Here is a 26,578-nt window from a genome sequence, read left to right on the forward strand (position 1 = left end):
CCCCCTGTCATTGGTTTGCTTTTTCATTTTCTTAATAACGTGTTTTGAAGAGCAGAGTTTCCAAAGTTCGGATGAATTGTATGCTTGTTAAACGTAATACAAAATTTGGGCTTGTATTTTACATATACTTTTAAAAATAAAACTTTTTATTTCAAGATAATTGTAGATGTGTATGCAGTTGTAAGAAATAACCAGTCACCTTGACTTTACAGAAGCTATCATTGGTGGACATGTAATCTAGTAATTCATGGCAAAAAGGTCACCACAATGTGATGAGCCGGATGAAGTCCAGAAGAATAGTTTATGGTGAGGAAAACGTTTACATTGTAATTGGAGGCCTGGAAGTAAGAGAAACTGAAAACATGAGACCAGTTACTGATCAACCAACCCAGCCCTGTCAATCCACTGTACACAAAGACCTGTGTCCCTTAGGAAGTGTGAAAATGGTCCTTCTCGTTTGACTAAAGGTTTCTGGGAAACCCTAGAGAGCCATAGGCAGATAAAGCGGGACCAATGAGCCCCATGCTGACAGGGCTGAAAGAGGTGGAAGGTCAAGGAATAGACCCATCATGGGCTATTCCTGGGCTCAGTCGGTCAGACTCTTGACTTTGGCACAGGTCATGATCTCGGGGTTCGTGAGAGTGAGCCCGACATCAGGCTCTGCACTGATGCATAGAGCCCACTTGGGATTCTCCCTATCTCTCCGTCTCTCTCTGCCCCTCCCCCACTCACATGGACACACATTCTCTCTCTCTCAAAATAAACAAACATTTATATATATTCCCATCACATGGGAAACAAAATAAACAAACATTTATATATATTCCCATCACATGGCATGCTGAGGTTACTGAAGGCTAAGGAGAAGGGAGGAAAGAAAAACAGGAATAACCAGGTACAATACCCCAGACCTACTAAGCCCTAAAAATAGGGTCTGAGATTCTACTACAGAGAATTTGGGTCTTTTTCTAGGAGTCTTAGGATCTAAAACCCGGGCATTATGAGATTGTCCCTATTTTACTTTATGCCTAAAATGAGGGAATTTAATCAACTGTTCCTCAATCTCAGAGTCTCCTAGTACATAAATTTTTAGGGTGGAGGCCCTTAGATGGTGGTACAGAGAGTCTGATTCTCTCCACGACAGGAAGGAAGCTACTTTATAAGCTCCCATACAATGTATTGTTTAAACAAGGACATTTTGGGGGAGGGAAAGGGAATGCTACTGATAATGATGCTGAGGAAAGTAAGTGTAAACCATGATTATCTGGGGCAAACCAGAAAATATGCTCACCTTACTCAAAAGCATGTTCCTAGGATGATCTCTCCTGCTTGGGGTATATTCTTAATCCTTGCCTAACCTATTAAAGGCAGTAATTTGTTTCACCTCAATTCAAACATGATTAGGTCTCAAGTCTTTACTGTTATCTTGCAAGTTATCAGGCTTTTTGCTGGGACTTTTGAGGGGAAATGGAAAAATGAAATTCACTATCTCTGCCTTCACACTGATTACATCTGACGTGCATGTACACACATGCAGAGACCCACACATGTTGACAAGTTGTGAAATAAAAAGGACTAGGGAGAACACCTGTGATCCAAGGTCAAGCCTGTGACAATGCTTAGAATCCCTCATTCTTATTCCTCCACTAAATGTCTGCTGTACAGCCCGGCCCACAGCAGAAACACCATCAGTTTATAGATGGACCCAAAGTCTCTGCCCTATTGGAGGGATTCAGAGAAATTTCCTCTTGCAGGAGAACAAGGTGAAAATCCCCTGTCGGATTGGCTTAGTCTTGACACTGTAGATGATGGGGTTGAGCACAGGAGGCACAAAGAGGTAGATGCTAGACATGAGTGTGTGGACCAGGGGGGAGGCATGCTTGGCAGCACGATGCATCACAGACACACCAATCATGGGCACGTAGTACATGAGCACTGCACAGATATGTGACACACACGTGTTGAGGGCCTTCCGCCGTCCCTCCCCAGAAGCAATGCCCAGCACCGTGTAAAGAATCAGCACATAAGAGACAATGATAAGCAGTGAGTCCAGCCCAAAAGTGGCCAGGACAATGGCCAAACCCAGGATGCTACTGAGCTTCGTATCAGCACAAGGCAGCTGGATCAGGTCTGAGTGGAGGCAGTAGGAATGGGAGAGTACATTGGTGTGGCAATAGGGCAGTTGTTTCAAAAGGACTGGAAGTGGGGCCATGAGCGTCACACTCTTCAGTGTGATGCCCAGACCCATGCAAATGATACGTGGCAGGGTTAGGATGGCTGTATATCGCAGTGGACTGTAGATGGCCACAAAGCGGTCATAACTCATGGCCAACAGGACCCCTGATTCCATGCAGGAGAAAGTGTGGATGAAGAACATCTGAGCCAGGCAGCCATCCAAGTCAATCTGGCGGGCATCAAACCAAAGAATACCCATGACAGTGGGCAGTGTAGACACAGAAACACCCACCTCTGTCACAGCCAACATGGAGAGAAACAAGTACATGGGCTCGTGTAGGGCAGGGTCTGCCTGCACTGCTGCCATGATTAGGTTGTTACCCACAATGGCCACAATATACACAGTGAAGAAAGGAATGGAAAGCCAGCCATGTTGGGCCTCCAATCCTGGGATGCCAGTCAGGAAGACGGATAGGTCAAGACTTCCATTGCTTTCAGCTCCCATGTCACCAACAGCAGAGATAAGCCTTCACCTACATTTGAAAAAAAAAAATGAAATTAACTTCCTCCTGAAGGTCTTCTGCCTTCACAGTCCACTGCAAACGCTGAAGGAAGAATATGGAAGGAAGTGGGGGAAATTGGAAACATCTACATCATTCCGGGTAAAAACATAACAGACATTCCTCTCACCTCCTATTTCCCTGACCTCTAGAATCCTTAAATTTTACATGTAAAAGAGATATTTGAGGCTGGCTGATCTTATAAGAGATAGCACAGCTTAAAAATTAAGAGCAAAATACTAGAATAAATCAAGCCTGTCAAAATCCATACTCAGCCAGTTACTAGATGTGTGATATGGACAGTTTATTTATATTCTGATCTAAAGGGGTTTTTGTTTACTTGTTTGGTTTTTGTTTTTTACTTGTCAAGTGGAGATATTAATGATACTTTTATTTGTGTATAAGAAATAAATGGGAAAATTAAGATCATATGTTCAGTGTTTTAGAGCTCTATATGTGGATTCTATCACACCTCAGTTGGAAGCCCAGTTAAAGCTCAGCTTACTCTCAGTGTGACCTTGAACAGGTAACTTAACCTTCCCAAGTTTCAGTGTGTCCATTTGTAAATTAGGGATAAAAATATATTTGCCTCATGTGGTTGTTGGTGGACACAATATTGTATGGCATATAAAACGCTGAATAAATATAAACTCTTTTACTCTTAGGGAGACAATAAGACCCAGAGAGGAAGATTAAGTCGTATACCAAAAGCCTGAATCAGTATCCACAGAACGTAAGTTATGGCTTAGATGTGCAGGGTCTCCTGGTAGTGATGTTTCCATTTCCCTATGGAGATGAGAGAGAGTAAACCTCAGGATCTAGGATGGAGTCATTAGAAAGAATTGCATTTCATCTCTGCCAGTGTAGATCTGAGAAAACAAGGAGACCAAGGATAACCGAGGACAGTGCTAACCTCCATGTGTCCCCACTCTGCTCAGGGAAAAAAACGTTTTGAATGAAAATGAGACAGGGGTTTTACAAAACTGATAAAGGGAGAAATACGAATAAAAGTGGAAAATGATATGGACATCCCAACGGAGAATTCTACGAATACACAAATGACTTCTAAATTTAAAAACAAGAGTTCAGAGTGAGAAGATGTATTGGCTTCAAAATAGCAGATCTGATCTGGAATCCATGGAGAGATCAAAGACACAGAGATAAAGGACTCCATTAGTTGCAAGAGATCAGGAAGAATTAGTTAAACCCCAATCAGAAGGTGAAAATAAGGTGCCTGGGTGGCTCAGTCAGTTAAGTGTCCAACTCTTGATGTCAACTCAGGTCACAATCTCATGACTGGTCGTACGATAGAGTCCTGAGTCAGGCTCCATGCTAGGTGTGGATCCTGCTTAAGATTCATTCCCAGGGCACCTAGGTGGCTCAGTCAGTTAAGCGTCAGACTTCAGCTCAGGTCATGATCTCACAGTTTGTGAGTTCAAGCCCTGCATCAGGCTCTGTGTCAGCACAGAGCCTGGAGCTAGCCTCTGATTCTGTCTCTGTCTCTCTCTCTCTGCCCCTCCACTGCTCACGCTCTGTCTCTCTCTCCACAATAAAATAAACATTTAAAACAATCAAAAAAAATTATTCATTCTCTCTCTCTCTCTCCCTCTTTGCCCTTCCCCCTCTCACACTCCCAATAAAAAAAAGTTTTACAAAAAAAGGTAAAAATAATATGTGATATGATATAAGGTACTAGGTGCACCACAATTAAAATAACAACTGAGATAACATAACTTAAATTTGTAAAACAAATTTTTTTAATTTTATTTAAATGTTTACTTATTTTTGAGAGAGGGAGAGAGAGAGAGAGACAGTTCAATCAGGGAGGCAGCAGAGAGAGAGGGAGACACAGAATCTGAACAGAAGAATTCTGAACACAGAATCCAGGCTCCGAGCTGTTAACACAGAGCCCGAGGTGGGACTCGAACTCCTGAACCGTGAGATCATGACCTGAGCTGAAGTCAAACACTTAACCCACTGAGACACCCAGGCGCCCCTGTAAAACAAATTTTAAAAGATGAAGTAGGAAGGGGCAGTCACAACTGGTATACAAGCTGAATTCTCCCCAGTGATCAGTTCACTTCTTCACGCAAGCGACACGGATGTGTGAATCACAGATTCTTGACCAATTCTTTACCCTGTGGTTACCTCCTGGATGTGACATGGTCCATAATTATCTAATGAGTTTAATGGGAATGCTCCACTGGAATGGACAGACAGTCAGGACAATATGCAGCTAAGAGAATGCAAGAAGCTATGACCATGGAGAGACACAAGGTGACAGTGAGAAGGGCCCCAGAGCTGCCTCCTCGTACTCTCTTCACTCTGGAGCCCTCTCTTCATACACCAGCCCTGCTGAAATCCCATGCACTCTATTTCCCAAGCTTCCCTCAAGAGTAACAACTTTTGTGACAGGTGATATACTGACTTGTGTTTTTATCCATTTGCATCCCTTGGCCCTACCTTGTAGATCAGTGGTTCTCAATCTTGGCTACACATTAGAATCACCTAGGAAACTTAAAAAATCCCTGTGCTCACATAACACCCCAAACCAATTAAATTAGAATCTTTGGATGCAGTATCCAGTTATCAATATGTTTTAAAGCTTCCAAAACGAACCCAACATTGAGAACCACTCCAGACCCGTCTTCTGATACTCCTACAGTGACAGTTTATTAGACAAAATTGTAACTTTCAAGGACTCCCCAAGTTAGCTTTTTTATTTAAGACCGCCTTCCTACCCCACTCCTGACCTGTAACTTAAACATTTCCTTGTGCCTCATTGTCTGCTAGATTGTTCAACATCCTGGAGCTCCTCTAAATAAACTTGGGTGTGCTCATAATGCTCTGTGGGTATCTCCAAGGTGATGCCCACAGACGTAACCCGGGTTGGGGGCTAGTGTTGCATATCACTCCCATGAAAGTGCACCTAAAGAGAGAGCATTTGACGGCTGTGTCTAATCATCTCACCTGTGGGTCTCCCCTGCCCCTGATAAAGCCTCATCTTTGGCAGGAAGTAACAGTGAAGCCATGGAAGCACGAGCCACGATCCATGGTGTGGAGCGGGAACACGTAAGCTGGAGAATGGGAAGGGCAGTACCCAGGAGAGCACAGTTCCAGGAAATTGACTCATATGATAAATTGGATCATAGAACTGATAACCAGGGTGGGAATGAAGAGATGATAAGCAGAGAGGCCACTTTCCCATTCCAAGATGCCCCATGTTAGTCCCGTAACAATCACGTTAACTAAACCAGTAAGAGGTTAATCTGGTTCTTCCAACTGTAAGTCCTGTGGTCTTTCCTATGAAGTCCAGCAGCAGCTTCTGAAACTGAAGCCACGTAAGTGAGAAGAATGGGGAGACGCTGGAGAACTTGGTCTTCTTTATTTCCACGGGCAGTGCAAAGGACAGGATGGCAGACACACACTGTTTCCTGACTCCTACACAGACTGGGGGCCAAGAGAAAGTGAACAGGAGTTAAGTGACCTTCTAAAGGTCCACTGATTCCATTGCCAACTGATTCCATTGCCTCTCAGAAGTCCACTGATTCCATTGCCAACTTACAGTCTCTCTAAAACCTGAAACCAGAGTTCAACCTTGCACCCACTCAGAGAGTCCCCTCCATGGCATCTTTATCAAACTATCACCCGCACTCAGCTTGAACATTCCCAGTGATGGCAAGCTCACTGTACCTAAAGCCACTATCCTGGTTAGATGCACTGACTTACAAAGTCTTAACTTTGGGCTTAAAGGTTCTTCCTCCACATCATATATAATTGCTGCAGACACAGAGACACAACAGTCTTTTTCAGATTTCACCTGGGTATTGTTCTTCATGGTATCTGCTAATTTCTTGAAAACTACATCTCAACTTGCAAACATAGATTTATGTGTGCAATTATTTGTTTAATGCCTGTAGCCCCTCTTAGACTGTAAACTCCACCAAAATAAAGAGGAGTATTGACTTTTTTCATTTTGTGTAATTAGACCCCCAATACTAGCACAGGGTCAAGCACATAACAGATGATTAATAAATACTGTAACTGGATAGATAAATAATTGAATAGATACATTGTATCGGAATATGCCAAACATAATATTCTGTAACCTTCCCTTGTTCAGATTATTTTAAATTATTTTTGCTGTTCAAAGTAGCTGATTTTTCATTTCCTCACCATATATCCCCCTGTCTGGGTGACTCACAGATCATCAGTCTAATATGAATCAATGGTGCAATATGTAGCTTATAAAAAATTCATGGGTTTTAGTCTTTGCTAAAAGAAGTATTTTATTCAGAAGATAATACGTCCTAACATGCACACATACAATTCTATATTTTACCCCCACTGCTTACATCGTCCTTATCTTCTTTGATAATGTTCTTAAGTCCCACTAGTAGTCAGACTGAAAACTTCCATTTTATCTGAAGCTTTTCCTAACATTTTTAAAGCAGAAATAATAATTTTATCACCTGTGACTTTAAAATAACTGTACAGACTTTTCCCATTTTGCTAGAATTACATTCATGCCTCTGTCCTCCCTGTCCTGAGCTCTTTTACAGTCAGACCTGTGCTTAGTTCAATCTTGTCTTCCTAACACTTCACAGAATTCTAACACAAAGACATGCTTAAGAAATCATGAATTAATAAATAAAAGCATGACCATACTGCTTGGGACCATAACTGAAGTACATTCAGCTCTGGGCTCCACACTGCAGATGGGAGGTAAACTAACTGGGACACACTCAAAGGCAAGGGGATCAAGTCATTTAAAGAGCATGGAAGGAGTCAGTGGTGCTTTGAGAAGAGGAGATAGAGAGGAGGTAGAGATGTGTGGGGGTGGGTGTAAGAGGTGATGAGCAATAAACAGAGATCACAGGCAGTCAGTCTGGGGCCCAGGTAAGGAGGATTTTTCTAAGAGTCAAAGCTGCACAATACGGATAATAAACTTCTGGTCAGTGGAAACGTTCACGCAAAGACTGAATAATCCTTGATGGGAATATTAGAGGGACAATTCCAGCATCTGCTGAATTAGGATTAAAGGCTCTTTCACCTGCCTTTCCGCCCTCACACTTATGTCCAGACTGCCAAGGTCTCTCTTATTCCATGACACTGAGAATATCATGGCTGCAGATCCGTGTGGGACCCAACAGAGATCAGAGATCATTGCGCCCCCTGCCAGGTGATCCCATGTCTTTCTCTAAACCAGTCTCCAGCAGCCTTATCTGAAAGTGTGTGGGAGGACAGGGGGGCATTTGAATAAATATTACTCTATGTGTAGGAAACCTACCTGAAAATAAGATCTGGGGACTTTTTTTCCTAGTAAACCTCTCCTTCACCGGCCAAACAAACTGTAGTGAATACACAGCACACATGTGCCTTAACAGAGACTCACTCAAAGATACAGAGACACGAGAGAGACCAAGAGAACCTCAGGGGCACAAATGGAATTGCAGACAGAACACTTGCGCACATACCTAGGAGATGCAAATAGACTCAGATTCACCTGAGAGAGCTTTGTGAAGTAGCTTTTGGATTGATTGAGGGTAGGCCAGAGCTCACAATGGCACCGGAATGAGCCTCAGGCAGGCACTGGCCAAGACAGTAGGTGGACTCTATGTCCCTGAGAGTCCCCAGAGCCCAGGGCCTTGGGGTCCGCATTGTGCCCGAGGGTGATGCTGAACTGGTTATGGGAAAAGGAGGGAGATGGGATCTCGCCTTGGGGACAAAAGGAAAAGAAAAAACACATCCTTTAGAGATACTGCCCTGTCTCCACACAGAAAATAAAATCCCAGCTCCTTCGCTATTTTGAAGAGGATGGAGATAAATTTCTACAAGCTCAATGGCAACATCCCCTCTGCCCTCAAGTGTCCAATTTCAAAACTGGAACTCTGCACCCTTAATCCAGCATCTACCTCCTCATATTGTGGGCTTAAAACCTATATCTGAGGCATAACCTAAAGTTTAGACCCCAGTGGGCAAACTCTAGGACTCAGAGATCAAGAGAAGAGAGCTTGGAGCCCAGAGTTTCACCAATAGGGGATATAACCAAGCTTTCTTCATCCACTTATGACGACTGTTCCTTACTCAATTTTCATTCCTATCCTTACTACTCAACTTCTCACCAAGTTCCAAAAGATGAAGGTCTCTTCCAGGAGAGACGTCCTAAGATACTGAAAGACCGTGGGGTACAAAGTCACAGAGATGTAGGTTTGAGTCAAAGGTCTACCATCTACCAGACTTTATATTTCAAGAAACTAGCATTTCTTCAACTTAGAACCTAATTCATAAGGAGGATAGTAACCATATATATGGGTAGACATTCAAATGAAAAGAAGAAAGTGACATTTTTTAATGTGATTGCACCACACATGATAATTATCCTTATTATAAATTCTAGTGGACTCCCCAATTTCAGATCCCTCTAATAAATTCTTTCCCCCAGATACCTAGACTTCCCACTAAGTATTTCAGTTGACCTCTTCCTTATTTCAGTTTCAAGTAGGGTGTAAGTGTATTTCGGGGAGAAATAGCAGAAGAGCTCTCTCCCCTTTCTTAATCAAAGGGTGAGATGCATGGGGAAAGCAAAAAGAACATGGATATAGAGTAAATTTCCCCTTCCCCATATGGAACTTTGAACTATCTCATAGAGGCAGTTTAAGAGCAATTTCTGCTTTCCCATTACTGTAGAATTGTTTGCATTAGGTTAATGACTTCGGAACCTGGAGATGGAATTCAGGAGAACACAGATGACAATTTTGTGAATAAGGTCACAGAATCATGGGGGGGAAAGAGACCTAAAAATGCCTCAGAATAGCCATTAGTCCCTGGTGAGAAGGGGCCAGGATTTCAAAAGTCATAGACCAAAGTAACTTTAGCTATGTCATTAGGGACAACATGATGGGGAACAGGCATCAGATCAGATCCAATTCATTCATTTATTTAATTAGTCACTTGGTTGTTCATTTATTTACCATGTATTGAGTGTACCAAACACTGTGCTAGGTGTAGGATTTTAGGTTTGACTGCCATTATCTCCCTTTTTTGACTTTTGAGAAGTCCTTTTAAGAATCAGTTTCTGCCTCCATTTAATGACAAGAAAAGTAAAGAGAAACCCTATTTACTTGTTCAGAGTGATAATACTAAACATAACACCTGTACAAATCCCAACAAAAGGGACTTATAAATTAGAAGTGTTAAAAGTCATCTCTGGGGAAATTATGAAACATTTTCCCCCACAAAGCTTAAAGAGAGGAATCAATTTGCCCTGTAAAATAGAAGTGAGATTTTCCAGAGCAGATTGAAGCAAAGAAAGGCACAATGCAGGTAGGTGTTTGGTGTAGAAGAATATAACCATGTTAAGCAGATGTCTTCTAAAAAAGTAAATACTTGCTTCAGAAAAAAAGTTCATAGACTTTGTAGAAAAGAGAGAGAAACCTCAGAAGATGTGCTGGTTAGGGGACTTATATGCATTGAAATCCCAATGACACAGAACTGTTGCAAGGTCCCACATCCCACTGTGACAACCAGCTGATTTTTGCCTCCCAGGTTCTAACTGCCTAATGGGCAACCTTAAAACTGGAGCTTGCCTGAATTTTGGATTCCAGGTAGGTTGTGATGGCATGGGGGATAAAGAAGGGAATCGCACGATGGAACAGGAGCCTCAGAGTGACTGTGGAATGGCTGGTGATTGTTCATCAAATCCTTCTGTGAAGCTATTTCAGTGTTCCCGCTTCGTGGAGATAAAAGTCTCTAAGTCGGCATTTCCCGTCACCACCTGCACCATATGCCTAGTTGTCCTGCACTCAGTCTCCCCAAGCTTTATTTATTTTTGTAAATGTTTATTTATTTATTTTGACAGAGAGAGAGAGAGCATGGGCAGGGTAGGGGCAGAAAGAGCAGGAGACAGAGAATCCCAAGCTGACTCCATGCTGTCAGTGCACAGCCCAATGCAAGGCTTGATCCCACGAACTGTGAGATCATGGCCCAAGCCAAAATTAAGAGTCAGAAACTCAATGGACTGAGACATCCAGGCACCCTTCCCCAGCTTTAAAAACCACCCATGATCTGACTAGGCGGTCTCTCAAGATCATGTTTCCCAAGCTTCTCAGTGTGAAACTTCCCCTTCGTCTAAACAAAGCTGTTTGGAATTCTCCTAAATATCCTAGACCAATATTCTAGGTTAAAGCTTCTCTCAACTTTTGACATATATCAGAATTACCCAGAGGGCTTATTAAAAACACAGATTGTTAGGGGGGCCTGGGCAGCTCAGTCTGTTGAGCGTCCAATTTTGGCTCAGGTCATGATCTCATGGTTTGTGGGTTCAAGCCCCGCATCGGGCTCTGTGCTGACAGCTCAGAGCCTGCAGCCTGCTTCAAATTCTGTGTCTCCTCCTCTCTCTGCCTCTCCCATGTTCATGCTTTGTCTCTCTCTGTCTCTCAATAATAAATAAACATTAAGAATAAAAAATTTAAAAAAAACAACAACAACACAGATTGCTAGACCTCACCCCCCAAAGTTTCTGGTTCAGGAGATCTGAGGAAAGTCCTGAGAATTTGTACACTTAACAAGTTCCCAATCATGGCTGATGATGCTGGTCTGGGAATCACACTTTGAGAAACACTTGTCCAGACTCTTATACTTTGTGGGTCTCACCATTTTTGTTACATATCAGATAGGCATTACCTGAAAGATGTCTGAAAGAGTAGTGCTGTGCTTCTCAAGCTTTAGTCACTGAACAGACTGTATTTAGTCTTATTAAATACAATTTGAATCCAGTAGGTCTTGTGTGAGGAGAAGAGTCTGTTTCTCCTAACAAGCTACTAGGTACACCAGTGTGGTTGTTCTCCTTTGGGCCACACTTGGAACAGTAAGGTTCTAGCCTTCTTTTGCCTCAATATTTCTTCTCAAGCAGTTATTCATGCTATTTTTGCTAAGATCATTATCTTCTTTTTTCCTGCCACCCTGTGCCAAGTACCTTAACCTTACCTCTCATCTTTCACAAACTACTTGACACACACACACACACACACACACACACACACACACACACTTAACTTGACCTCCACAAACCAAACGGGTCCTCTTTCTCACATGAAGCACCAAGCCTTTACAGAATTTTGTCTCCAATGTTTATTATTTCCCCCACTCTAGGTGGTAGTAGAATTATTTGTGTTCAGCCTATTTCCTCTGTAAAACTTCCATTGTTTCCATATGTCAAACATTTTTCAGGGCATCTGTTACTCTTTTATATGCTTTTTCCTTGATATGTCTATCTCTTACTTAACAATTCACCTTGTTCACCATCATAACATTCTTAGTGACTGGCACTAGCTTTTTCACATGGTGAATGATCAATACATATTTAGGTCATTTTATTGAGTCAGCTGTTCTTTTATTCGTTCTGTATTCACAACTATCAAGGTCCTGGTTCCCCTCCTGTGTCTCAGCATTCCTCAAGCTGGCAAACAAGTCCAAGTCCTTTCCCTCAGTAGTCTTCCTCAGCTCTGGGATTTATAGAGGACTTTGAGGATCCCTCTGCGTATCTCCTTTGTCTTCACACTGTAGATGATGGGGTTGAGCATGGGGGGTACAAACAGGTAGACATTGGACATCATGACATGAACAACAGGTGGGGCACTCTTCCAGAAGCGGTGGATCATGGAGACAGTAATTATGGGCACATAAAAAGCCAGCACTGCACAGATGTGTGACATGCAGGTATTGAATGCCTTGAGCCGCTGCTCCTGAGATGCGATGGCCAGCACGGCTCTGAGGATCAATGCATAAGAAAGCAGGATGAACACTGAGTCTACACCATAGGTGAAAATGACCACAAAAAGCCCATAGATGTTGTTAACATGGGTGTCTCCACACGCCACTTTCATGAGATCTGGATGGAGGCAGTATGAGTGATGCAGAACTTTGCCCTTGCAGAAGGGCAGCCGTTTTACCAAAAAGGGGAAAGGGGAAAGAGTGATGAAACTCCTGGTGAGGATGCCCAGGCCCATAACCAGGATGCGGCTGTTGGTGAGCACAGTGGCATAGCGCAGTGGGTCACAAATAGCCACAAAACGATCAAAGCTCATGGCCAGCAGTATGCCTGATTCCATGAAAGAGAAAGTGTGGATGAAGAACATCTGGACCAAGCAGGCATCGAAGCCAACATGGCGGTGGTTGAAGCAGAAGGTAGCAAGCACAGTGGGAAGTGTAGACAAGGACACTCCCAGATCGTTGAGAGAGAGCATAGAGAGGAAGCAGTACATGGGCTGGTGCAGAGCAGGCTCCTGAACCACCAGAGTGAGGATGCTGAGGTTGCCTATGATGGAAATCAGGTAGAGGATGCAGAAAACCAGGGCAACCCAGGCATGGCCTGTCTGCATCCCAGGAATGCCTGTGAGCTGGAGTGTGGCTGGCTGGAAGGGGGTACCATTGACACCCAACATGGAAGGCAGGTGGGGGAGTGCAGATGGGGGATAAGCCCCTGAAGATATATTGGGGGGGTTCTTCACTTTCTTTCAGACATCCTGTCTCCAACACAAAAGGTTAGGGATTGAAAGAGTTTATCTATGTTCCTGCTTCTCCCATCAAACTATGAGCTCTTTGAAGAGAGTAACTGGGTTCTAACAATTTCTGTATCATCAGGGCCCAGCACCCTGTCTGAGCCATAGTAGGAACTCCATGAAGGTGTGATGATCAGGTGAGGGTCCATGACGTGGCAAAGCAACAGGGTAGGAGACAACTGGAATGATGCTCCCTAATCTTCCCCTTAAAGTGCATCATGCCTTCCCATCCCTGGTCTCACCCCAGAATCCATATTCTGGAAATGTGGGACTAACAGAAATTAAGATAAACGGGGGAAAAGAAACACCACCATGTCTTTGGGAGCCCTGTGGTCAATGGTTCAGATGAAGCCTCTACTGTTGTACACGTAGAGCTTCAATAAGCTGTACTCGGACTTCTCCTCATGCTCACAATCCCATGGCACACCCTGAATGTGTCATCACCAGAAACGGTTCCACCTCTGAAATCTTAAATTCCATTTTTTTCATTATTACCATAGACTTCCAGCTTCCACCTCGCCTACCTTCTCATGCCCATGTACTTGCTCTCAGAGTCTCAATAAGTCTTCCATATGATTCTGGTCTATTCGTCTATGAGCCTCTCCTCACTTTTTCTCTGACCTACTCACACTAGGAGTGGTATCTTCATCTTCTCTATGCTTGTCTTTCACGTTCACACAGGAAACCCTAACCTTTGATAAATTCTATAACCAAACTTCCGGGTGTACAGCTGGATAAAACCAAAGAAGCAAGTGTTTGATTGGAGAAGAGACAGACAGACAGACAGATTTTACCACCACCTAAATTTTAAGCTCAACATCTTCATTTATTCTTACCCCCTTGGTTTTCCAAGAAAGAGATGTCTCGCCTTCTCTGAGGCCAGGCCCTCCACTTTCAGGATTCCATGCCTTGCTATCTCTTTCAGAGACCACTTCCAATAGTGTATTGAACTGTATCTTCAGCCTCTCCATTTCTGTCTCTTTCCTTTCAGGCAATAAGCATGTGCAAGACCAGCCCATCATGAAGCCATAACCTTTACTCTCTAGCTGTCATTCTATTACCCTCATTAATTCTTAGTCAAACTTCCTGGAACACTGTCTCTCGGGATGCCACGGAAAGGGGGCTTGTTCGTGTCTGCTTTTCCAGTTCCATTCTGAGATCCTGACAATCAGGGTTTCAACCTTATTAACCATACCTTCTATCACCGTTCAATTCACTGTATGTGGCTTCCACACTTCCCTCTCCCAAATAAAGTGAATTTCTCTCTGCTCACCAGCAAACTCTTTGTTGCTTCATCTATTTGAGCTCTCTACCAAAGTTAACATTGTTGGCAACTCAGTTTTCCTCCTACCTTGGCATCTTTTTCTGTAGCATCTTTACTGACTCCTCTTTCTTTGTCTTTCTCTTCAACCCATTACAACTCTAGGAAGAGTAAACAATAGTCAGAATGGTGAAGATTGAGAAACCATACCATAAAGGGCTTCTTCTCAGCCTTAATGTAAAATATCTCTGTAACTGTATTTCCATGGTACTTGATACCTTAAAATTAAAGCTCCATTCTGTAGAGAATAGGATAGTGGTTGCCAGGCACTGAGGGATGGGGTGGTGAGGGAAATGGGGTGATGTTAGTCAATAGGTATAAGCTTCCAGCTCTAAGATAAATAAATTCTGTGGATCTAATTGCAGCTTGTTGACTCTAACTCATACTGCTATAATATATACCTGAAACTTGTCAAAAGAGTGTGTCTAAATGTTATCATCTCACACACAAACAAAATGGAAATTACACAAGGGAATGGAGGTATGAACAAATCTTATTATGGTGATTATTTTGCAATATAGATGTGTAGCAAATCATCACCTCATAGGTCCTAAACTGACACATGTTATATGTCAATAAATCACAATAAAACTGGAAAAATCCAGGCTGAAGCCAAAGGACTTTGAACCCAAGAGTCTGGGAGGAAAATAGACTGAATCTACCAGGAAGAAAATAAGAAAACTGGAGAAAAGATAGGGCTACTCCAAGGAACAAATCAAAGCACACCTGGTAGAGGGTCCAAAATATCACTATGACTAGGGTAATAAAATAACCAAAGTCACAACAACAGAGAACAAGTAACAATCTCCAAAAAAACACCTCCTGAGGGGCCAGGCTCTGGACAGTGTATGACCCCCCCCTTTAATATAGCAGTGTTCACAGGTGCAGAGAACCCAACAAATTTTAAAACACATAAGGGATGGAAAACTAGCCACAATGATAAAACAGAAGAATTCTCCTCAAAAGATATTCCAGGAAGTAGCGACAGCTAACAAATTGATCAAAACCGACTTAAGCAATATAACTGAACAAGAATTTAGAATAATTGTTATAAAATTAATGGCTGGGCTTGAAAAAAAGCATAGAGGACAGCAGAGAATCTATTGCTACAGATATCAAGGGACTAAGAAATAGTCATGAGGAGCTAAAAAATGCTATAAATGAGGTGCAAAATAAAATGGAGGTGGTCACAAGGAAGATTGGAGAGGCAGAGGGGAGATTAGGTGAATTAGAAGATAAAATTATGGAAAAAAGGAAGCTTAGACAAAAAGAGATAAAAAAATCCAGGAGTACGAGGGGAGAATTAAGGAACTAAGTGATGTAATCAAACAGAACAATATCTGTATCATAGGAATTCCAAAAGAAGAAGAGAGAGAAAGGGGCTGAAGGTGTACTTGAACAAATCATAACTGAGAACTTCCCAATCTGGGGAAGGAAACAGGCACTGAAATCCAAGAGGCACAGAGAACGCTCCTCAGACAAAACTTGAATCAATCTTCTGCATGACATATCAGTGAAACTGGCAAAATATAAGGATAAAGAGAAAATTCTGAAAGCCCCTAGGGATAAATGGGCCTTAACATACAAAGGTAGACACAAAAGGGTAGTAGAAGACCTATCTACTGAAACTTGGCAGGTGAGAAAGGAATGGCAGGAAATCTTCAATGTGATGAGCAGGAAAAATATGCAACTAAGAATCCTTTATCCAGCAAGTCTGTCATGCAGAAAAGGAGAGATAAAGGTTTTCCCAAACAAACAAAAACTGAAGGAATTCATCACCACTAAGCCAGCCCCTAAGGGGGATTCTGTGAGTGAAATGTTGCAAGGACCACAAAGTACCAGAAACAGCACTAAAAACATGAAACCTACAGATAACACAATGACTCTAAACCCGTATCTTTCAATAATAACATTGAATGTAAATGGACTAAATGCTCCAATCAAAAGACACAGGATATCAGAATGGATAAAAAAACAAGACCCATCTATTTGCTACCTACAAGAGACTCATTTTAGACCTGAGGACACCTTCAGATTGAAAATGAGGGGGTGGAGAACTATCTATCAAGTTACTGGAAGTCAAAAGAAAGCTGGAGTAGCCATACTCAGATCAGACAAACTAGACTTTAAATTAAAGGCTGTAACAAGAGATGAAGAAGGGCATTATATAATAATTACAGGGTCTATCCATCAGGAAGAGCTAACAGTTATAAATGTCTATGCACCGATATCAGAAGCCTGCAAATATATAAAACAATTAACCATAAACATAAGCAACCTTATTGATAAGAATGTGGTAATTTCAGGGGACATTAATACCCCCACTAACAATGCATAGATCATCTAGACACAGGATCAATAAAGAAACAAGGGCCTTGAATGATACACTGAACCAGATGGACTTGACATATATATTTAGAACTCTACATCCTAAAGCAGCATAATATACTTTCTTCTCTAGTGCACATGGAACATTTTCCAGATAGATCACATACTGGGTCACAAAACAGCCCTTAATAAATATAAAAGAGTTGAGATTATACCATGCACACTTTTAGATCACAATGCTATGAAACTTGAAATCAACAACAGGAAAAAGTCTGGAAAACCTCCAAAAGCATGGAGGTTAAAGAACACCCTACTAAAGAATGAATGGGTCAACCAGGCACTTAGAGAAGAAATTTAAAAATATATGGAAACAAATGAAAATGAAAATACAACAATCCAAATGCTTTGCAATGCAGCAAAGGCAGTCCTGAGAGGAAAATACATTGCAATCCAAGCCTATATCAAGAAACAAGAAAAATCCCTGGGGCGCCTGGGTGGCGCAGTCGGTTAAGCGTCCGACTTCAGCCAGGTCACAATCTCGCGGTCCGGGAGTTCGAGCCCCGCGTCAGGCTCTGGGCTGATGGCTCAGAGCCTGGAGCCTATTTCCAATTCTGTGTCTCCCTCTCTCTCTGCCCCTCCCCCGTTCATGCTCTGTCTCTCTCTGTCCCAAAAATAAATAAACGTTGAAAAAAAAATTTAAAAAAAAGAAACAAGAAAAATCCCAAATACAAAATCTAACAGCACACGTAAAGAAATAGAAGCAGAATAGCAAAGACACCCCAAACCCAGCAGAAGAAGACAAATAATAAAATCAGAGCAGAAATAAACAATACAGAATCCAAAAAAAACTATAGAGTAGATCAATGAAACCAAGAGTTGGTTTTTTGAAAAAGTACACAAAATTGATAAACCTCTAGCCAGGCTTCTCAAAAAGAAAAGAGAGTACCCAAATAGATAAAATCATGAATGAAAATTGAATTATTACAACCAATCCCTCAGAAATACAAGCAATTATCAAGGAATACCATGAAACATTATATGCCAACAAACTGGACAACCTGGAAGAAATGGGACAAATTCCTAAGCACCCACACACTTCCAAAACTCGAACAGGAAGAAACAGAAAACTTGAACAGACCCATAACCAGTGAAAACATTGAATCAGTTATCAAAACTCTCCCAACAAATAAGAGTCCTGGACCAGACGGCTTCCCTGGGGAATTCTACCAGACATTTAAAGCAGAGATAATACCTATCCTTCTCAAGCTGTTCCAAAAAATAGAAAGGGAAGGAAAACTTCCAGACTCATTCTATGAAGCCAGCATTACTTTGATTCCCAAACAAGACAGAGACCCAGCAAAAAAGAGAACTACAGACCAATATCCCTGATGAATATGGATGCAAAAATTCTCAACAAGATAGTAGCAAATTGAATTCAACAGCATATAGAAAGAAATACCCACCATGATCAAGTGGGATTCATTCCTGGACTGCAGGGCTGATTCAACATTCGCAAATCAATCAATGTGATACATCACATTAATAAAAGACAAGAACCATATGATCCTGTCAATTGATGCAGAAAAAGCATTTGACAAAATTCAACCTTCTTTCTTAGTAAAAACCCTCGAGAAAGTTGGGAAATAAGGAACATACTTAAACATCACAGAAGCCATTTATGAAAAGCCCACAGCTAATATCATCCTCAATGGGGAAAAACTGACAGCCTTCCCCCTGAGATCAGGAACACAACAGGGATGTCCACTCTCACTACTGTTGTTTAACATAGTGTTGGAAGTTCTAGCATCAGCAATCAGACAACAAAAGGAAATCAAAGGCATCAAAATTGGCAAAGATGAACTCAAGCTTTCACTTTTTGCAGATGACATGATACTATACATGGAAAACCCGACAGACTCCACCAAAAGTCTCCTAGAACTGATACATGAATTCAGCAAAGTCACAGTATACAAAATTAATGTACAGAAATCAGTTACATTCTTATACACTAATAATGAAGCAACAGAAACACACGTAAAGAGACTGATCCCACTCACAATTGCACCAAGAAGCATAAAATACCTAGGAATCAACCTAACCAAAGATGTAAAAGATCTGTATGTTGAAAACTATACAAAGCTTATCAAGGAAATTTAAGAAGATACAAAGAAATGGAAAAACATTCCATGCTCATGGATTGGAAGAATAAATATTGTTAAAATGTCAATACCACCCAAAGCAATCTACACATTCAATGCAATCCCAATCAAAATTGCACCAGCATTCTTCTTGAAGCTAGAACAAGAAATCCTAAGATTTTTATGGAACCACTAAAGACCCCAAATAACCAAAGTAAATTGAAGAAGAAGGCCAAAGCGGGAGGCATCACAATGCCAGAGTTTAGCCTCTACTACAAAGCTGTAATCATCAAGACAGCATGGTATTGGCACAAAAACAGACATATAGACCAATGGAATAGAATAGATAACCCAGAACTGTACCCACAAATGTATGGCCAACTAATCTTTGACAAAGCAGGAAAGAATATCCAATGGAAAAAAGACAGTCTCTTTAACAAATGGTGCTGGGAGAACTGGACAGCAACATGCAGAAGAATGAAACTAGACCACTTTCTTACACCATTCACAAAAATAAACTCAAAACGGATGAAGGACCTGAATATGAGACAGGGAACCATCAAAACCCTAGAGGAGAAAGCAGGAAAAAAACCTCTTTGACCTCAGCTGTAGCAATTTCTTACTCGACACATCTGCAAAGGCAAGGGAATTAAAAACAAATGAACTATTGGGACTTCATCAAGATAAGAAATTTTCTGCACTGCAAATGAAATAATCAACAAAACTAAAAGGCAACCGATGGAATGGGAAAATATATTTGCAAGTGACATATCAGATAAAGGGCTAGTATCCAAAATCTATAAAGAACTCACCAAACTCCACACCCAAAAAACAAATAATCCAGTGAAGAAATGGGCAGAAGACATGAATAGACACTTTTCTAAGGATGACCAAAAGACACATGAAAAGACACTCAATGTCACTCCTCATCGGGGAAATGCAAATCACAACCACAATGAGATACTATCTCATGCCGGTCAGAGTGGCTAAAATGAACAAATTAGGAGACTATAGATTCTGGAGAAGATGTGGAGAAACAGGAACCGTCTTGCACTGTTTGTGGGAATGAACACTGGTCTAGCCGCTCTGGAAAACAGTGTGGAGGTTCCTCAAAAAATTAAAAATATAACTACCGTATGACCCAGCAATAGCACTGCTAGGAATTACCCAAGGGATACAGGAGTGCTGATGCATAGGGGTACTTGTACCCCAATGTTTATAGCAGCACTTTCAACAATAGCCAAATTATGGAGAGAGCCTAAACGTCCATCCACTGACGAATCGATAAAGAAGATGTGGTTTATATATACAATGGAATACTACTTGGCATTGAGAAAGAATGAAATCTGGTCATTTGTAGCAACATGGATGGAACTGTAGGATATTATGCTAAGTGAAATAAGTCAGGCAGAGAAAGACAGATACCATATGATTTCACTCATATGTGGATCCTGAGAAACTTAACAGAGAACCATGGGGGAAGGGAAGGGGGGAAAAAAGTTACAGAGAGGGAAGGAGGCAAACCATAAGAGACTTAAACACTGAGAACAAACTGAGAGTTGATGGGGGGTGGGAGAGGGGAAAGTGGGTGATGGGCAATCAGGAGGGCACCTGTTGGGATGAGCACTGGGTGTTGTATGGGAAAACAATCTGACAGTAAATTATACTTAATATAAAAAAGTTTTAAAAACCTGGAAAAATCTATATTAACAATTTAAAAGTAAAACAAAGTTCCACTTTTGAATTTAAGCTAATTACTCCCTCATTTCCTTCTAACAACTCCTTTTTCTTTTGAAATTCTAGAGTTTCCATCTTTTTTTTTCTAGTCCTCTTAGTAAATATAGTGAAATTACATGGTACCTAGAAACTGGACAACACCCAGGTATTAGCAAAAATCCTGAAAGTATGGGGGCCATGAAAAGGAATTTGTCTATTCCTTTGTTTTCTTTCCTCCAAATGAGAATCCAAAGGAACCCTTTCACTGGTAGGATTTCTTTTCCCTACTCCCCCTGCAAACCTCTCTCTTTCCCTTACCCAGGTTTAAAGGCCACGTCTCTAAGAAGTCTTCATAAATCCAGCCTATCCAGATTTTTTCTTTAGCATCTTCACTTCAAGATTACTTCCACATACTGAAGAAATGGAAAGACTCTTCAGAGCACCGGCACATACTAAGGTGTCTGTCACAAGAGAGATATACCCCACTGTCCTTGAATCCAGGTATGCAAATTTAGGTAAACCAGAAGGGCATATTTCATCCACGCTCCAGACTTTCCTCAGTCTAGAAAGCAACTCTTAAAACGTGTACCCCAAAGAAAACATGCTCTGCCACCACATAACGAACATTGGTCATTGTTTGGGCCATAAAGGTGCCACGTAAAGATTCCTAAATGTGACTAATCTAGAAAGAAAAGCCAGGAAGATAGAGACAGACACAACAAGGTGGTACTTTTGCACAGGATGTGGATGAGCATGAACACACACATGGTCACACAAAAGTACCATTAAATATACATGCTTACACTCCTTCACACACTAAGGCACTCAGATATTCATAAGGACTATCTCAGGCATCACACAGACAGAAACTATCATGCACTCTTTTAGTCATACATAACACAATCACAACCACAGACTTTAGGTAGATGCAGAGCTACTCACTGACATTATACAATATTCGTGAAATGTTCTCTCATATTTATACCCCCTCAGAACACAGACTTGCAAACATGCACACACATGCACATACACACACGGTGCCACAAATAATACATCAGCAATAAGAGACCCACAGTAGTACCCCTACCAATTACATTCCCATGACATAGTCAATACTAAAATCCCAGCTAAGATTGAATACTACATGGTTGAATGACTTCAATTCATTTGGTTCTGTGATTTTTTTCTCCAGCTGCACACCGAAAAGGTAGGTATATGAGACAATAATTCAAATTTCAGGCCAATGAAAGTATGGACAAAATCTAGATCTGGTGCATCCAGAGCTCCTTAGCCTTAAAGATATATGGTTTGGTATCAGGGTTTTGGTTCAGATGGGACCTGGCATCAGAAGCTGTGATCCTTGACTTTGCAGGCCAACAAATTTGGCTCAGGTCTGCAGGGGAAATATGAGGATCAGAGTCTGTCTGAGGTTGCAGTAAGAGTGTTAAAGCTTGGGACAACTTCCAGATAAGGAGCCCACATAGGCAATCTAAAGGAAGGACACTCACTGGGTGGCAGATGATTCTTTTCCCTGTAGCTGGATGTGCTGGCCTATGAGTCCAGCTGGCAAAGCAGCATCAACTCACTCTCTTGTGACTCATAAATTTACGACTACCCTGGAATCCCAAAGCTCGTTTGTTTGTGGTAGGAGGAGGAGAAAGCGGAAACAATGGAGAAGGTGGTATCCATGAGTAGTGAGCTGGGCCATATGAGAATTGCTCCCAGGAGAATCTCATTCTTGGACTCATCATCCCTGATGTCATCATCCATATCCATTACTATATTAATTAACCTTTCCTTGATCAGGGGATGCAAACACATGTATGCAAAACATACATAGTCATAGACATTCTGAGACTCCCACAGACACAACCCTAGACACATTTAGCCATTTCTTTAACAACATTCGTACTGCCTCGTTCTGATCCATACACAAACAGAAAAACACAAATACACTCAACTGCCCAATGCTCTAATCACCAGTCACATATCTTGACACATCAAACACACACGCAACCTGTTTTCTTACACTGATTGTACAGACTCATGTAGATTATAGACAAAATCTTAGAAATCGCTGAAGGCTCATATAAATGCTTGACAAAACAAGCAAATATATTCCCATGATCACATATCCAAAAGTATACACTTCAAACATATCCACATTCTCATTAAGAGATCAGCAAAAAAAAAAAAGAAAGAAAAAGAAAAAGAGAGAGAAAGAGAGAGAGAGATCAGCAAAATATCCACTGACTTCAGACTATCACCACATCTATTCACAGATTCACATATGGAGTTTAAATGCACTGCATATCTTTTTGTACAAATGCATGTCAGCACTGACAAACATACTTGTGTAAGCATTCCTTTACTCCAACACCGTATGGAGCCTAAAAATTATGAATTTCATTCAATTCAACTAAAACCCAACATAAAAATTAAAAACCACATTTTTGAGCATTATTCTCCTCCAGGTATTATCTCAAAACTGATGTTATACAGAGCAACAGTGCCTATTCTTGCAAAGAAGATAAATACTGGAAAAGTGATCCATTCAATAGCTCAGACAAATATGCCTCAGGGACTCCCTAGAAATATGTCATAAACAGATTTCACAAGAAGATCAATGCATTTGTCACAAATGTATCTAACGTAGGATCTGTGCGTTATGTGCTTGAACAAAATCAAAGAACTACATAAAATATTAAACTTCAATTAATGATCTGAACTCTGAAATATTTAGGGTGAAGTGAGATGCATCAATAAGACAAATGGGCTGATGGATGATAGCGGGATGGATACGCCCGTAGATATATGATAAAGCAAGCAGAATAAAATATCAATGATCTGTGACAGGTAGACTGATGTTCACTGTAAAATTATTTCAAGTTGTCCGTGTTTGAAATTTTACATGATAAAATGTTGGGGATTTTTGTTAAGTACTTGGGCAGGAGCCCACTCCAACTTGAGATCTCCAGCACACCCATCCTCCCTAGAAATCATACAGCAGGGGGCGCCGGGGTAGCCCCACACCTCAGCACCAGGCCTGACACACCCACCCAATTCCTGATCACTGGGAGGGACTGGAAGTTCAATCAGAGCCAAGAGTCAACCTAGCCCACCTCTGGCCCACCTGACCATTGCCCCCCACCCAGCTGGGGCCGAGAAAGCAACTGGAAGCCAGGCATCCTGCACTGGAGAACAAAGGTGCCCAAAGCGGAGGGTGTGATAAAATGAGGCCTCTTCAAGGGACTGATGGCTCAACACAGCTCTCCCTCCCCAGTCCCACCTACTAGCTTTGACTCTGTCCCTGCCCCCTGGATGAATAGAGGAGAGGAAGGTGGGAATGGGGGAAACTGAGGCAAAGGGTGTTTGCCTGATGGTGATAATATAAATAATATAAATAATAAAATTAAAAAACAAGTGGAGCCAGACATAGACCATTCTCCTGAAAGCACACACCAGGTTTAAAACTGCAATGAAGATGCAACTTACTATGGAAACCAATTTGACAATAAAATTCATAATAAAAAAAAAAAAAGAAAATGCAACTTACTGCAAAATGATTTCAAGTCCTCACTGAAACCAACCCTGGTCATCTTTTGTATAAACTCGGTACTCATATGTGTTACGAGATAAATTTATCTATTTGGATAACTGCTGTCTTTCGTACGGCTAAAGACAGGAATCAAATTTTTCAGCCACGGCTTGTTTTGTCCCAAGGTCAGCCACTTATGTTTAATAAAGACACACTCCAGCCATCCTCCATCTCTGTGCCCCATCCTAGGGGCATCCGGTTCCTTCCCCAGACTGTTCTCTGCAGTGGAGGCTGCAGAACCAGGCAGAGCCAACCTTAACACAGTGGGATCGCTGCTTTCATGGTCGAAATAAATAATGCAGTAAAGAGAGAGTCGTGGATTCTACTTGAACAGGGAAGGTTTTCAGAAGTTTGGCTGGTTTGATTGTGTGCCAATCTTGCAGTAGTTACCAGAGAAATCTGGCCATCTGGCTTTGAGAGAAAAGATCTTAATGTACAGAATTTCCACTCCTCAGAATGCTACAAATTCAACTACCTTCCTCTTCCAGGCATGACAAAGTGTTGCTGGCTATGACGACGAAAGTCCATGAGAGATCACGGATCTTACGGTGCTAGTGGTACCATCACCATCACACCGCAGTGAATGAATCAATTATGCTTCTATACGGTACTGAGGATACGCATGTTTACCCTCAGATCCACCACTCACCCTTCTGCAGCTCTTCCCCCCATCACAGGGGACCAGTCATAACCTGAATATCCCAGACTTCGGAGGGAGATAGGCTCAGGCGTAGGGAGCACCAGCAGACAGGGGGCACGTCACTCACTCCACTCTCCCGCCTTGAAGCAGAGTCGCCCAGCTGGGTCTGCATCTCTGCTCCAGCTTCTACCGGGCAAGGTCACCTTGGCTGCAGCTTCAGAACCACCACCTCTGACTCCCCAGCCTGGGGATTGCTGTGGCCTTCTGCTGTTGCAAATCTCTAGGTTGTATTCTTCTTCTGGTCAGTTTCTCACTCTTTTGAAATGTGTGTAAACAATTCCCAGGGTTGGGCTCATTGTTATATTGTACTGGTTATTATGTTACTGTTTTTGTGTTTCAAGCCCACCTTTTATATTATTCTTTGTAATACTGTGTCTGGACCTCTGCAAATGACATTTCACCTTTTGAAAAGGGAAATGGTTATTATTAGGGAGAGATAAGGGAGCCTAGGGCAGGTGGGGGCTGGAGGGGCAGATTGCAGCTGCAAGTGGGAGGCTGAAAAAGCAGCAAGGTTGGGGGGCGGGGGTGGAGGAGAAAGGTATTCCAGACCCGCCCAGGCTGGGTACCATGAATGGACCCTCACAAACTTTCTGATAAGGTCCCAATAAAAAGTCAGGGACAAAAATCCTTGGCTGCCATTCAGTCAAGAGCTGCGTCACTTTGCCAGCCAGCTCCCAAATCTACAAATGAGGACATGGGGAAGCTAGCTGGAAGCTGGAAGCTGGAAGCTGGAAGCTGGAAGCTGGAAGCTGGAAGCTGGAAGCTGGAAGCTGGAAGCTGGAAGCTGGAAGCTGAGGTAGGAAGATTTGCATTCTGTCCCTGCTGGCGGCAGCCCAGCCACACCCCGTGTGTTAATTGTAGGTTAACCCTGTCTGTTAAGCACTGCAGGTTAATTCCAAGGGATTATTTGTTCCATTTTGTAGTTTTCCACACTTTTAGAACCAGTCTTACCTCAGAACAAGCCAGAGAGACCCCCTGCCCTGGCCCACTGCATCATCTCAGAAGAGTAAGTCCCAGGCACACAGGCCTCATCTCTGAACTCTTGAGACCCCAGCCATATCTAAATAGCACCCAATGTTCAAAATCTGTTTCAGCTTGGGGGACGGGGGGGGGGGGGGGGCGGCTCTCCTCCTCCAGTCTGGTCAGAATTCATACTCTCATTCTCTCTTTTTATTCCCCAGTACTAGGGTTAGAAAAGACTTCTGGAACTGACACCTTCACATTCTTTTTTTGTGTATAGGTTCTCTAATGTTTGATTAACAAATTTTTATGTGATGTGTGTTATGCCCAGAATTCGTGATCCCCAAAGACCACTAGGGAGCCGAGTCGGGTGTAAAAGCAAGAGCCTTTGTTAGAGCTAGCTCGAGCTCAATCCCCTACCTGCACCGACGCAGCGGTGAGATACTAGGGAGAGAGCAAGTTTCAAAAGCACAAAGGTTTTACAGGGGTCTAGGGGCAGTTGGTGAGGTATTGGCTGTGG

At 42.1% G+C, this 26,578-nt stretch overlaps 2 protein-coding genes across 2 annotated transcripts; both read right to left on the bottom strand.

Annotated features, from left to right (window-relative positions):
- Window positions 1-1,732: 1,732 nt before the first annotated feature.
- LOC125176767 (olfactory receptor 51I2-like) lies at window positions 1,733-25,101 on the bottom strand. Its single transcript, XM_047878580.1, has 2 exons — window positions 25,048-25,101; window positions 1,733-2,708 (listed from the first exon to the last, which is right to left on the bottom strand). Exon 2 carries the CDS (start codon window positions 2,678-2,680, stop codon window positions 1,733-1,735), a length of 948 nt encoding a protein of 315 aa, XP_047734536.1. The 5' UTR covers window positions 2,681-2,708; window positions 25,048-25,101.
- LOC125176768 (olfactory receptor 51I1) lies at window positions 12,236-13,180 on the bottom strand. The gene has a single exon (XM_047878581.1). The coding sequence runs from the start codon at window positions 13,178-13,180 to the stop codon at window positions 12,236-12,238; it is 945 nt and encodes a 314-aa protein (XP_047734537.1).
- Window positions 25,102-26,578: the final 1,477 nt, after the last annotated feature.

Source organism: Prionailurus viverrinus, chromosome D1, assembly GCF_022837055.1.
Source record: "Prionailurus viverrinus isolate Anna chromosome D1, UM_Priviv_1.0, whole genome shotgun sequence".
In the NCBI taxonomy this organism is placed as follows: domain Eukaryota; kingdom Metazoa; phylum Chordata; class Mammalia; order Carnivora; family Felidae; genus Prionailurus; species Prionailurus viverrinus.

Coding starts and splice junctions, on each gene's coding strand:
- LOC125176767 (XM_047878580.1), bottom strand. CDS start 2,680: ATGGGAGCTGAAAGCAATGGAAGTCTTGACCTATCCGTCTTCCTGACT.
- LOC125176768 (XM_047878581.1), bottom strand. CDS start 13,180: ATGTTGGGTGTCAATGGTACCCCCTTCCAGCCAGCCACACTCCAGCTC.